The 13,462-nt window shown below is 57.7% G+C and overlaps 1 protein-coding gene across 15 annotated transcripts in view; it reads left to right on the forward strand.

The window, feature by feature from the left end:
* Dnm2 (dynamin 2) overlaps window positions 1–13,462 on the forward strand; it is a 65,063-nt gene that overhangs the window by 33,964 nt on the left and 17,637 nt on the right. For 10 of the 15 annotated variants that reach the window (XM_013150033.3, XM_063228687.1, XM_004999467.4 and 7 more), the window contains 8 exons: window positions 708–911; window positions 3,323–3,421; window positions 5,267–5,427; window positions 6,596–6,738; window positions 7,469–7,604; window positions 9,073–9,140; window positions 9,671–9,809; window positions 12,024–12,110. In XM_013150033.3, the coding sequence (XP_013005487.1) occupies window positions 708–911; window positions 3,323–3,421; window positions 5,267–5,427; window positions 6,596–6,738; window positions 7,469–7,604; window positions 9,073–9,140; window positions 9,671–9,809; window positions 12,024–12,110 (1,037 nt within the window). Of the gene's footprint in view, window positions 1–707; window positions 912–3,322; window positions 3,422–5,266; window positions 5,428–6,595; window positions 6,739–7,468; window positions 7,605–9,072; window positions 9,141–9,670; window positions 9,810–10,864; window positions 11,004–12,023; window positions 12,111–13,462 lie in introns of all 15 variants that reach the window. The other 5 variants (XM_063228690.1, XM_023564040.2, XM_004999460.4 and 2 more) reach the window with 1 other exon arrangement.

Consider the following 13,462-nt stretch of genomic DNA (forward strand, 5'->3'; position numbering starts at 1 on the left):
AAAAGTTAAAAAAAAGGCTGGCAGCCTGGATGTGGTGGCGAATGCCTATAGCCCCAGCATTCAGGTAGCTGAGTCAGGCGGATTGCCACAAGTTGGAGGTCAGGCTGGGTTATAAACTGAGTTCAAGGCCAGCCCGAACTGCATAGTGAGATCCTGTCTCAAAGAGATGACAGGTGTGCACCGCTGCACCTAGATTCAGTGTTCTTATCATAGCACCATCATTTTGCCTCCCGTGCGCCCGTGGCATTGGCTGAATAGATGGCTGCGTGGACTAAACTTTAGTCAGATTCAGGGCCCACGTCCCTGGGGTGGAGGATGGAAGATGCAGCTCTGCAGGAGCGGACTCACGTGGTGTGTGCAAGACACCAGGCAGGTGGTGCACACTTGGCATCCCGTCCCGGCACTCCGGGAGGCCGAAGCAGAGGACTGCGAGCTCTAGGTGTAGCTGGGCAGCACAGCAACACCATCTTAGAAAACAAACAAGGGCGAAAGATGGAACTGTCGTAGAGCGCCCCTGAATGTGACCTCCTATACCTCAAGAAAGGAAGAAAGGAAGAGAGAGAAAAGTAAAAGTTGTGCCCCAGGAGGCGTGTGAGGCTGCACCCCAATAACCTGCCCCCTGGGGGCCTTGGGGACGGGGGGACCCCCACAGGGCTGCCCTGCTGCCTTTCCTGGCCTCTGACCACCTTCCTCTGATTTCCCCGCAGTGTTGAACTTGACCCTCATTGACCTCCCGGGCATCACCAAGGTGCCCGTGGGGGACCAGCCCCCCGACATTGAGTACCAGATCAAGGACATGATCCTGCAGTTCATCAGCCGGGACAGCAGCCTGATCCTGGCCGTGACGCCTGCCAACATGGATCTGGCCAACTCGGACGCCCTCAAGCTGGCCAAGGAGGTCGACCCCCAAGGTGTGTAGTGGGGCTCGGGTAGCGGCCCCCTCCTGGGCCCTGCTTTCTCCTCAGGAGCAGGGCATCTGTCCCTTGGGAGGCCACCCAGGGCACCACGGTGCCCCTGTGCCAGTGCAGAGGAGGAGGGCAGCAGATGATATGGGACGGCTCTGTCACTAACAAATACCCGGGGTTGTCCACCGATGCAAAGGTTGATTCGGGCTCAGTTTTTGAGGGCCTGTGCTGGGGATGGCGAACCTTTACAGCTCTCTTTCTTTCTTGTTTTTGAACCAGAGTATTACTGTGTAGTTCAGTTTGGCCTTAAACTCATGTTATAGCCCAGGCTGGCCTCAAACTCCCAGAAATCCTCCTGTCTCAGCCTCTTAGTGCTGGGATTACAAGCCTGAGCCACCACACCCAGCTCTGTTTAGAGCTCTCCGTGGTATAAACAGCCTGCAGGGGCACGCGTGCCACAGGTTCACCACCACTGGTCTAGTGGTTGGTGGGCCTGAAACTATTTGAAAGTGATCAAGAAAAACAAGCTGAGTAGCAGCGAGGTCTCTTGTGTCAGGAGGCTGTAGGGTAAGCAGGCACAGTAGTATAAGCCCATAATCCTCGCACTGTGTAACCCCAACACTTTGGGAGGCTGAGGCTGGAGGATCTCCCCACACTGAAGGCCAGCCTGAACTACATAGCAACATCCTGTCTCAAAAAAATAAATAAGATCCAGCTATCACACAGGCCTTCGCAGGGTGCAGGTAGGAGTTCAGGTCCCCGCTCTGAGAGCTGCTCATCCTGCCTGGGGAGCAGTTGCCACATGTCACCGCGGGAGCAGCTCCCCGAGCAGCAGGGCACTGTGAGGGCCACTGGCCGAGGATCTCCACACACCACTCAGCAGCCCGACTTGGAAGGCGAGAGTGGGCGGCAGCGGCCATGCCCAGGGCACCAGAGTCTGGCCCCTCAGGTGGCCACTTAGGGCACAGGTGCCCAGTGCGTGCCAGGCTGGGTCTGGGCTTTGGGGTCACTCGGGCACAAGAGGAGCAGGGTAGGAGGCCGATTCTCCAGCAAGGGAGATGATAGCATGCGTGGGGAGGCCCGGGGGTGACCAGGCCCCTGAGGAAGGGCGGCAGGGGTGGGTGCGGGGCGCCGTGGCAGCAGCCTGTCCTGCCAGCATTCTGAGAGGCTCAGGCAGGAGGGTCGCCATTTCTGGCCCAATCTGGATAACTTAGCAGTTTAGGGAGACCCTGTGTCAAAATAAGAAATAAAGGGGATGGGGGTGAGTGAAGCTCAGTGCACAGGTCCTGGGTTCCACTGCCAGTGCTGCAGAAACAGGAGAGGGTTTGAGGGGGATAGTCGTGCAGGTTGTTGAGGCTGCCGTAGGACTTTGGGGTACGTTCTGAGCCTGCTGGGGTGTTACCCAAGTACAGCACGGACACAGACACATTTTTCCTGATGCCGGAGTTGAATTTGGGGCCTCTGCACTGAGTTCCATCCCCAGCCCTTTTTTATTTTGAGAAGGGCTGTCCAGGGTGGCCTGGAATTGGTGACCCTCCTGCCTCAGTCTCCTAGAATGCTGAGATTACAGGCAGGTGCCACCACACCCATCTTTTAGTCTGTGTGTGTGTTTTGTTTTTCACTTTGGGTTTTTTGAGACAGGGTCCCGCTGTCTATTCTGGGCTGGCCTGGAATTCACAGCAATCATCCTGCCTTGCCTCAGCCTCCCAGGGCTGGGGTCACAGGTGTGGGCCCCCATGCCCTTTTTTTTTTTTTTTTTTTTTTTTTTTTTGTCTTTTTCCTTTTTATCGGTACCGGGGATTGAACTCACGACCGCCTGCTTGCAAGGCAGACTTATGCCGCTGAGCTGAATCCCCAGCCCCCCCCCCCCATGCCCATTTTAAACTCTTTTAAAGCTCAGCCATCTCCCCTACTTTTGTGTGGTTCGTGTGTGAGCACGTGGCCCTGTTGGATGCACCCTGCCTGTGAGTGTCCTCTGGGACAGGCCCTTGGTGACTCGGTCCTGGGTGTTTGGACTCTTCTGGACCGTGCCCACGTGCTCTAACGTGATGGGACAGCTCCCTGGGGCTGGACTCCCCCTCCTGGGTCCCTCCCTTGATTTTGATTCCCTTGTCCTTCTGTGGGCCACCAGCCTGGTGGCCTTTCACACGTGTGGTCCCCTTGCCCTCCAACATGGTACCAGCCCACACTCTCCCCGGGGAACAGAGAGCGGGTGAGGTCCCCAAGACACAGCTGTCACCCCTCAGTGCCCCAGCTGATGCCTGCTCTGTGGCCCTCACATGTGACCCCAGTGCCAGGCTCGGCTGTAAGGACGCCCTGGATTCTGGGGCGGGGTGGCCCAGGGTCACCTGGGAAATGGGGGGCCCCCGCAGGGCGCATGGCGGTTCCCTCACGGCACCGCGTCCCCGCTCCTCCAGGCCTGCGGACCATCGGCGTCATCACCAAGCTCGACCTAATGGACGAGGGCACAGATGCCAGGGACGTCCTGGAGAACAAGCTGCTGCCCCTGCGGAGAGGTGGGCGCTGGGCTGGGCGGGCGGTGGGCGTCACTTGCCTGTGTTTTGGTTTGCGGCGTTGGGGGTGCACGGCTCCCCCTTGTGGTCTTTTTCTTTCTTTCTGTCTGTCTGTCTTTCTTTTTTAAACTGCTTTCTAACCCGAACATTTCCAAATAGAGAGGAAGGATTTCCGAGGAGCCTTAGTGAGTGTGGCCGGTGTCCCCTTAGTGGTCGCTGCTCAGAGCTCATACCGAATCCTCGAATCCCCTGTCCACCCCTGAGCTCTCACCGAATCCCCGGATCCCCTGTCCACCCCTGAGCTCTCACCGGATCCCCGGATCCCCTGTCCACCCCTGAGCTCTCACCGGATCCCCGGATCCCCTGTCCACCCCTGAGCTCTCACCGGATCCCCGGATCCCCTGTCCACCCCTGAGCTCTCACCGGATCCCCGGATCCCCTGTCCACCCCTGAGCTCTCACCGGATCCCCGGATCCCCTGTCCACCCCTGAGCTCTCACCGGATCCCCGGATCCCCTGTCCACCCCTGAGCTCTCACCGGATCCCCGGATCCCCTGTCCACCCCTGAGCTCTCACCGGATCCCCGGATCCCCTGTCCACCCCTGAGCTCTCTTCCTGGAGAGGGCCTGCCCAGTTACTACTCCTGCAGGCCACCGTCCACACTGAGCTGCATCCGCAAGCTTTTGGTATTCTTGGGCAGGGCCTCCCTGTGTGCTAGGTGAACGGGGCTGCTCAGCCGTGGCAGTGCTCCTGCCTCACCTCCCAGGAGCGCTGGCATGGTAGGCGTGCGCTGCCACTCCTGGCGGGTTGTTTCCTTTTTAGATGTAAAGACAGGGAAAGTGTATTAAGTGCCTGCTCCGTACCAGGTGGTGCCTTAGGCTCAGTGGCTAAGAACCTGTTTAATAAGCGATCCCCGAAAGGGACTGTGTTTTGTAGTGGCACCGGGAAGGTGGATCCACTCCCAGAGCTTGGTTCTGAGCCTCAGCACTCCAGCACTGTGCTGCTTGGTGACCGCCTTCGTGTTTCAGGACATTTCCACGTGGCCTCCAGAAGATTCTAGAATGTTCTGGTCACTTCCTGACAGGGGCCCAAAGGCCAACGGTGCCTGTCTGTTGGGTGCCAAGGCCGTTTCTTGTCACTGTGTCATGGTGCCAAGAGCCACCCGTCTTAGTTTTTCTTGTTCAGGCCATGCCTCCCTCAGGGTTTACTCAGCAGTGTCACCTGCGCGTCCCCGTGGCTGTCCACGTCACTTCGACTTTTTTCTTCGTGGTGGCAGTTGCTGCCTGGGTGCCTGGACTAGGTCTGGAGCAGACTTCAGACCTCGGCGGTCACCTTCCCTGCAGTGCAGTGGGCCCCGATGTCAAGGGCGTATGGTCAGGTGTGCAGATCAGGGCCAGGGAGGTGACACTGTGGCCCACAGAGGCTCGTGCTCCACAGCCATGTGGCCTCGCTCCACCCAGCCCCTGGGGTCCCCGGCCGGGTCACCTCTGCTCCCTGCCACCCCAACGCCCTCACCCCACTGTGGCCCCCTTCTGTTCCTCCTCTGGCCTGGCCTGGCTCTCAGGCTGTCCCTGCACAGCTCAGGACCTCCCAGCGTGCCCGAGGCGTGGCTTCACCCAGAACCGCAGCCCCCGCCCATCTCTGACCGGATCGTCTGCCCGCACACAGCGGCCCCGAGCTCTCTGACGTGCTTTCCCCAGCTCCCTTCTGCTGTGTTGCATCGCCGCCATGGGTGCCGCCTCTTGCCCAGTCCTGGTCCAGGTCCACCGTGGACATCCGGCCCCCCGCCTTCCTGACCCCGCTGGCCTTCTTGGTGCGGCTCCTGCCCTGATGGCCTCTCTCCCTACAGGCTACATCGGTGTGGTGAACCGCAGTCAGAAGGACATTGAGGGCAAGAAGGACATCCGGGCAGCGCTGGCGGCCGAGAGGAAGTTCTTCCTGTCCCACCCTGCGTACCGGCACATGGCTGACCGCATGGGCACCCCGCATTTGCAGAAGACCCTGAATCAGGTACAGCACATGTCCGGGGCTGCCATGTGCAGTGGGCCAGGCTGGTCACTGCACAATAGCCTTCGTCTCCACTTGGACTGTGCTCAGTTGTGTTACCAAATGGGTTCAGTCCATGTTCACCACGCTCGTAAGTGCATTTAAAGCATGGTATGGTGGCACATAACCTATTATCCCAGTCTTTGGGAGGCCGAGGCAGGAAGATCACCAGAAGTCTTTAAGTCCAGCCTGCACTGTGTGACATCCTGTCTCAAAAAAAAAAAAAAAAAAAAATTGGCCAGGCATGATGGTGCACACCTGTCATCCCAGCACTCGGGAGGCTGAGGCAGGAGGATCGCTGTGAGTTCCAGACCAGCCTGGGCTACAAAGTGAGCTCAAAGCTAGCCTGAACTGCATATTAAGACACCATCTCAAAGACTGAAAAAAAAATGCATTTAATTCTGAGGCCGGTATAGTGTTTTCAGTGTGTGGATACTGTGACTGTTCTTAATATTGTTGATTTTATTACTGGGATTTTAATTGTCACTGTAATTATTCGGTTAAATGCTCCGAAGTTTGCAGGTGGCTCCTGGGGTCGGTGATCTTGGCTAAGGGTTGCCTGGGCCGCACAACGCAGGGCGGCCCCTAGCTAAGAGGAGCCCACAGCGCTTGGCTGCGCTCACGAATGTCCCGTCCCAGGGTGGGGGCGACCGTAAGCTGAATGCTCATGGGGTGGGGGGTGACAGGACACATCCTGGCGCTCCCTTCCTTCTGGCTCGCCCCCCCTTTTATTGCCGTCCTGCCCAGCCTGTGCTCCTTCCTGTCCACAAAAGCAGGAAGGACTTAAAGAAATTTCTCTTCCTTATCTGAAGGGAGACTGTCCCTCATCCCTGTTCCTCTTGGTTTTTCTGTACAGCAGGATCTTGGGGAGCTCCACTGATGGGGAGCCCTTCCTCACCCTCCCCCGGAGCGCCCAGGTCCTGACCCAGGCTCCCTGACAATGTGCGGCCTTGAGTGATAGCATCCCCGAGTGTGCGGGGTCCCCTTGGGGCCACTAGGCCTGCCACCTCTCCTTCCCCTGCTGCAGCATCTGTGTGCGTGCAGGACACTGCTGTCACTGTGGCTTGGGGCCGCGGAGTGAACAGGCTCCCGCCCGTGCTGCTCTGGCTGATGTCCAGTCTGTCCCCTGCAGCAACTGACCAACCACATCCGGGAGTCCCTGCCCAACCTGCGCAGCAAGCTGCAGAGCCAGCTGCTGTCCCTGGAGAAGGAGGTGGAGGAGTACAAGAACTTCCGGCCCGACGACCCCACACGCAAAACCAAAGCCCTGCTGCAGTACGTGTGCCCGTCCCTGCCAACCTCGGGAACCTTAGGCGGGGCCTCAGCACACCTGTGCCAGGCGCCAGAGTGGTCACAGTGAACCTGACGGGTCTGTCTGTCCCGGGGCGCCCAGGAGGGAGCAAAGGCAGGCAGCAAGACAGAAAATACAAGGGCAGGATGGGACACACCTATAACTGGGGAGCTGAGGCAGGAGGACCCAAGTCCGAGGCCAGCTTGAGCAGCTTAGTGAGACTCCACCTCAAATACAGTAAGAAAGAGGCAGGCATCTTTCTGCACACCTGTCGCCTCAGGACTCAGGAGGCTGAGGCGGGAAGACCTCGAGTTGGAGACAAGCCTCTGGGTTACATAGCGGGATCATGTGCTTGATAAAAACAAAATACAATGAAGAGAAAAAGGAGCCGGGATAGAGCTCAGCGGCCCAGGGCCTGCCTGGCAAGCGCGAGGTCTTGAGTTCAATTCCGGTGCCAAAAAAATAAAAAACATGTTCACTTGCCTGTCCTCAGGAGACAGAGCTGAATCACCGTTCGCTTGTTTTCTTTCACGTGGGTTTTAAGCTCAGGGACCTCCTGGGAGCTCACGGGGTCTGACCACACTCCTGTGACGTCACAGCGTCACCCACAGGCTCTGCACAGTAACTGCCCCCTCAGACGAGTCTGATGCGGGGCTCCCGGGCTGGCGGACCCTTCTGCCTCCCTCGATGCTCACCCGCTCCTTTGCTTCCCAGGATGGTCCAGCAGTTTGGGGTAGACTTCGAGAAGAGGATCGAGGGCTCTGGAGACCAGGTGGACACGCTGGAGCTCTCGGGGGGCGCCCGGATCAACCGCATCTTCCACGAGCGCTTCCCCTTCGAGCTCGTGAAGGTAGCAGCCGCCGGGCCCGCTCTCTGGGCACCTGCCTCTTGCTTGGCCGGGTTTTTTTTTCCCTTCTAATACTAGGAATTGAACCCAGGGCCTCTGCACTGAGCTACATCCCCCGCTCATTTGTTGATTAACCGAGAGGATCTTGCCAGATTGCCCTGGTGGTGCTCGAATTCACACTCCTCCTGCCTCAGCCTCCAAGAGTGCTGGGGTCACAGGCTTGTGCCTGGCTATCTTGGGACTTTCTACCCAGAGAGAGGCTTTGAGTGTGAAAATTACATTTTCTTCAGCTGGGGGAAATAGCATGCATTCCCTGTAAAATGCCATCCGCCCTGTAAATCCAGAAGCTTTGCGTCCATACATTCAATCAACTGCTGACCAGAAATAATTGGAAAAGAAAAGTTGGCACCATGGGCCTTTCTGGTCATTTGCCCCATAGCATTACACTGTGTTAGGGTCTCTAAGTCACCTGGAGGTAATTAGGGTAGAGGAGGAGGGGCATGGATCTGAGCAAACGCTCATGACTGGAATACACAAGGGGCTTGGGCATCCCTGGGTTCTGGTGTCCTAACGGGAGGGAAAGTTCTGGAACCATTGCTGGTGGCTGTTGAGAGATGACTGCACATAGAACACAGAGGAAAGGCCAGGTGTGGTGTTGCACACATGTAATCCCAGCAGCACCCGGGAGGCTGAGGCAGGAGGATCGCTGTGAGTTTGAGGCCAACCCAGGCTACAAAGGGAGTTCAAGGCCAGCCTCAGCTGCACAATGAAACCATGTGTCAGGGGAAAAAAAGGAAGAAAGAAAGAGAGAATAGAGGTAAACTCATGAAGGAAAACATCCTCAGTGTGTTGGTGGCCCTGTGTATAGATGATGTAATAACATTTTTTAAGGACAGTAATTCACATGTCCTGTATGAAAGTGTTCGTGTGTCTAGGGATGTGTCTGTAGCTAGATCTGCCATGGTGCCTGGAGATATCATCTCTGGAACTTTCTCCTTCTTTCTTTTCCTTCCTTCTTTTGTTTTTCCTGAGGAATGGTATCCCTGTGAGGTCCAGGCAAGACTTGAATTCATGATCTTCCTGCCTCAGCCTCCCAAGTAGCTGGCATTACAGGGGTACACGGCTGCACCCAGCCGTCTCTGCCTCTGACTCTCTCCTCCTCTGTTTCTCTCTTTGCCTGCTGGACTTTTTTTAGCAGCTGGGAGTGGTTCTAACTCCACTGATTCTTCCCCAAGAATGCCCAGTGTCCAGCACTCACAGGTGAAGGCCCAGGTCCGCTGTCAGCAGCCCTGTGTGCACAGGGGCGGCGTGTCCTGCTCTCACAGCTGCGTTGCTGAAACTGGGGGTTTCACGTGTTTCTGCTTCAGTTTTGGGTTTTGACCTGGTCAGTAACTCTGCCCTGCGAACTCAAGTGCAGTGGGCTGTCCCCTGCCATGTCCCCTTTCCAATATGTCTGCTGGTCTCTTCTCAGATGGAGTTTGATGAGAAGGACTTAAGACGGGAGATCAGCTATGCCATTAAGAACATCCACGGTGTCAGGCAAGTTCCCCGGAGGGGGCGCCACTGGGGTCTGCTCCCTGTCCAGGGCCACCCTCCAGCCCGGCCCGCCCCCCCCGCCCAAGGGGTCCCCTGATTGGGAGGTGCTGAAGTTTCCCCTTAGCCGGAAGCCTCCCCTTGTGGGCCTGGGAGGGCACTGAGCGTGGCGTGTTTGGGTCCCTTGGGGGATCCCTGGGCCCTGGGTCCCCCAGCCAGCGGTGCCGGCCTGACCTCACTCTCCTGGGAGGACCGAGCCTGCTTGGGTGGGCGGGAGGGGGCAGAGCTGAGTCAGGTTTGGCCCCAGACCAGGTCCCCAGACCGGGTCCCCTCCTTATCTCTACCGAGGAAGTCATTCAGATGGTCTTCGGTCGGTCACCCAGGGCTTTCCTGGCGGCAGACTCACGTGTCCCCCATGCCTCCTGCCGTGAGCTGTGACCTTCTTTCTTGGGGGCCCAGCTGGGGTCCCCGAAGCCGCTGACCTACCGTGTCTCTCTTCGACTTACCTCCCTCCCCCTGGGTCCGGGCGGTTCTAGGACTGGGCTTTTCACCCCGGACTTGGCGTTCGAGGCCATTGTGAAAAAGCAGGTGGTCAAGCTGAAGGAGCCCTGTCTGAAGTGTGTGGACCTGGTTATCCAGGAGCTAATCAATACAGTTAGGCAGTGTACCAGTAAGGTATCGGCCCGGGCAGCGCCTCAGTCTCGTGGAACCCTGGGACGGAGGTTTGGTGTCAGGTCTCAGTGCTGCCCAGCACCTGGGCTGTGCCAGTGTCCACCATCGATTAAGGCCTCTCTGTGAGGCGGGGACAGAACCATGGGTGCCTGCGCCACCCCCCGGGGATGCCGGGCCTATGGCCAGCCGGTGCACGGCCACCCTTGGCCCCTGACACCAAGCCTAGCATGCGTCTGGTGGAATCGGGCTGTCGCTTTGCTGTCTTTGGGGGAGCAGAGAGGGAGCCCCCATCCGCTGCTGGAGGCCGAGCCCCTGAACCTCCCTGGCTGTCGCCCCTTCTTGACAAACACCTGGTGTCCCTGAGCTTCTCTGGAACCAGCCTCTTTTTCTGTCCCTATGGCACTGGGAGAGGCCCGGACACCAACAGCATACTGAGTGGCCCTGCCGAGTCCCCCACACCCCGGGCTGGCCTGTCCCTGATCCGCCTGGTGACAAGCCCCTGTGTGTGGCGCCCCCAGGCGGCTGTCCCCACCCTGGCAGGACATACGGGCCTGTGTCCCAGGGTCGTGCTCAGCCGAGCAGCGGAAGTGCTCCGGGGCGCCTGTGCTTGCGCGGCCGGCCGTGGTGTCCCCAGTGCCCTGGGGTGGCAGGCAGTTCTGCTCCAGACCGCTGACCTCGGCCGGCCGAGCCCCTTTTGCTTCTTAAGCTTCTTGGATTGGAGAAGGAAGGGGAGCCGCTCCACCCAGGTGGCTTGCCAGCTGTCACCCTGAAGCCCATGGTCACAGTTGTGACCGTTTGAGACCTTAGCTGTCCAGAGGCAGACGGTGTCCCCGGGGCATATCTCCAGCGGCCCCTAGACGCTGCCCTGCCGCCCCGGCCTCCCCCTCCCCCGGCCTCCAGCCCGAAGCAGCTTCGGGGCAGATGTGGGCTCCGGCTGCTCCGTGCATGAACTAACCAGCTGATTCTCCTTTCTTCTCTCTGTGTCTTCTGTCCCGGGTGTGTGGCCTGCACTGTCCCTGGGTGTCTCTCTGCCTCGTCCCACCCTCCACATGACCCAGGACGGGGCTCTTCACCCCGGACATGGCCTTTGAAGCCATTGTGAAAAAACAGATTGTAAAGCTCAAAGAGCCAAGCCTGAAGTGTGTTGACCTCGTGGTCTCAGAGCTGGCCACAGTCATTAAAAAGTGTGCCGAGAAGGTAACAGGTTTGAGACCATCATCTCTGCATTGTCCCCCCCTCCGCCATCTGCTCCCCTCCATCTGTGAGTCTGAACCCAAGCCTCTGAAGTCTCTGTCTGGGGGGGCGGGGCGCCCCCTCCGGTCAACACCTCAGCTCTACACTGGCAAAGAGAGCTTGCGTCACCCATGTGTCCCTACCTGGGCAATTTTGGGTCTCAGTGGGGACAGGAGGTCTTTGACACTGCCCAGGGCATTTGCATGCATAAAACTTCATAGGTCCCTTATTTTTCTATTTATTTATTTATTGAGCCTGGGGATTGAACCCATGGCTTTTGCACTGAGCTGTATCCCCAGCCATTTTTAATCTTTGGAGAGAAGATATTCCTTAGTTACTAAGTCAGCCAGGCTGGGCTCACGCTTGTGATACTCCTGCCTCAGCCTCCCAGAATGCTGGGAATCACAGCTGTGCCCTGTCACGCCGCCTCTGCTGCTCCCAGTGGTCACTAAGCAGTGTAACCGTCCACCCTGTGTTCTCCAGCCGTGGACTGGACTCAGACCACAGATGACTGGGACTCCCCTATGCTCAGTCACCACTACAGATGGGGGGTGCTGTCAGCCAAAGATGCCACCACCGGGAGTGGTTTCCAGCAAGGGCTCCCCTCCAGGGCCGGTGGTTCAGGCGCTGCCCCGGCTCCCTGGAGGAGGGGCTGCACACTCCACGCTTGGTGCGTGTGGGCCTTGCTAGTCCTGCCTTACCCAGCTCAGGGTGAAGGGGGCCGCGGGACCCTCAGGCGCAGCGTCTGTCACCCAGTGTCTCTGGCGTGTTCCTCCTTCTGACCGCTGCTTGCAGACCATCCTGGGCATGCGTGTGTGGGCACCTTCCCCTTCCACTCCTCCATCCACTGCCGTGTTCTTGTCTCCCAGCCGAGTGGCTGTGACACAGGAGCAGAGCGGGGTCTGGGGGTCCCTCATGTGTGCCCCCCCACCTCTTCCATTCCATTCCGGCCTCCCCCCACACGGCCACTCTGCTTGCCCCCAGCTCTGCTCCTACCCCCGGCTGCGAGAGGAGACAGAGCGCATCGTCACCACATACATACGAGAGCGAGAGGGGAGGACCAAGGACCAGGTACGGGCACCTTCGCTCTTGTGAGTTTTGTTTTCTTTTATTCAGACAGGTTCTCATCCTGTAGTTCAGGCTGGCTTGAACTCCCCGTGTAGCTCAGTCTCCCAGCACTGCGGTTACATGAGTGCCCCCCCATTCTTGCTGGGCTTCACCCCCAGCCCTTTTTATTTTTGAATTTGAGTCAAGGTTTCAATTTGAGACCCTCCTGCCTCAGCCTCCCAGAGAGCTGGGATTTCAGGTGTGCACCACCACGCCCGGCTCCATCCTGTGAATTTTGACAGATGCATACAGTATTGGGACGGCCATACCCATCACGTTTCGTTGTGGGGTGCAGCTTGGTGGTAGAGCTCTAGCGTTGCCTACAGGCACACAGCCCTGCTGCCTGGCTGCCAGGATTGATCCGGCGCTCTTTCCAGTCTGCCTGAAAGTCTCCTGCTTGGCCCCATTTCAGCCCTCAGTGCAAAAGGCCACACCAAGAGCAGGCAACTGGTCCAGGGCCAGCGGGGGCCCAGTTGGCACCAGAGCCGCTGCCCTGAAGCCCAGCCTGTTCCTAACGGGCACCGGGCCAAAGAGCTGCCTCAGCTGTGGTTCCCACCAGCCCGCCTCGCCCGGCAGGGCTTGGACATTGAGCACTACGCTGTGCCCAACACAGCGTGAGTTGTGTCGGCATATTCTCATGTGTCTAAATTGCCCTGGTGCTTTGTGCTGATTTTTTTTCCCCCTAAATCTCAGCACATTTTGTATTTATTTATTTTGGGTACCAGGAATCGAACTCACTACCCTGCGCTTGCCAGGCAGGCACTTATGCCACTAAGCTGTATCCCCGGACTCTTCTGCAGGTTGTTTTTAACATTTTATTTGCAAATCATTTTAACGTGAGAAATGTCACAAACATAATAGAACACCTGTGAGTTTTCTTTGTGAGCTTTTCTTTGTTCTGAGACAGGGTCCTCAAGCTGGCCCTCACGAGGAATTCACTGCGTAGCCCAGCCTGGCCTAGAACTCACAGAGATCTTGCCTCTCCAGGGCTGGATTTAGGGGTGTGCATTGCTGTGTCTGGCCACTTGAGTATTCTCTGTTTAGAATCAATTATTGTCATTCTTTCTCTCTCTCTCTTTTTGAGACGGACTCAGTGCCTAGTGCAGGCTGGTTGGCCTTGAACTCCCAGCAGTCCTCCTACCTCAGCCTCCTGAGTGCTGGGATGACAGTCGTGTGCCAACATCCCCAACCCAACTATTGTTCCTCTTTTGCCCTTTTTAAAATTTGTTCTATGTGTGTGTGCATTTTAATAGTGTAATATATGCATGCACATGTCCACACATACAGCGTGTGTGTGTGTGTGTGTGTGAGCGAGA

The sequence above is a fragment of the Cavia porcellus genome, unplaced genomic scaffold (genome assembly GCF_034190915.1).
Source record: "Cavia porcellus strain 051 isolate PalLab524CR breed Dunkin Hartley unplaced genomic scaffold, mCavPor4.1 scaffold_17, whole genome shotgun sequence".
NCBI lineage: Eukaryota > Metazoa > Chordata > Mammalia > Rodentia > Caviidae > Cavia > Cavia porcellus.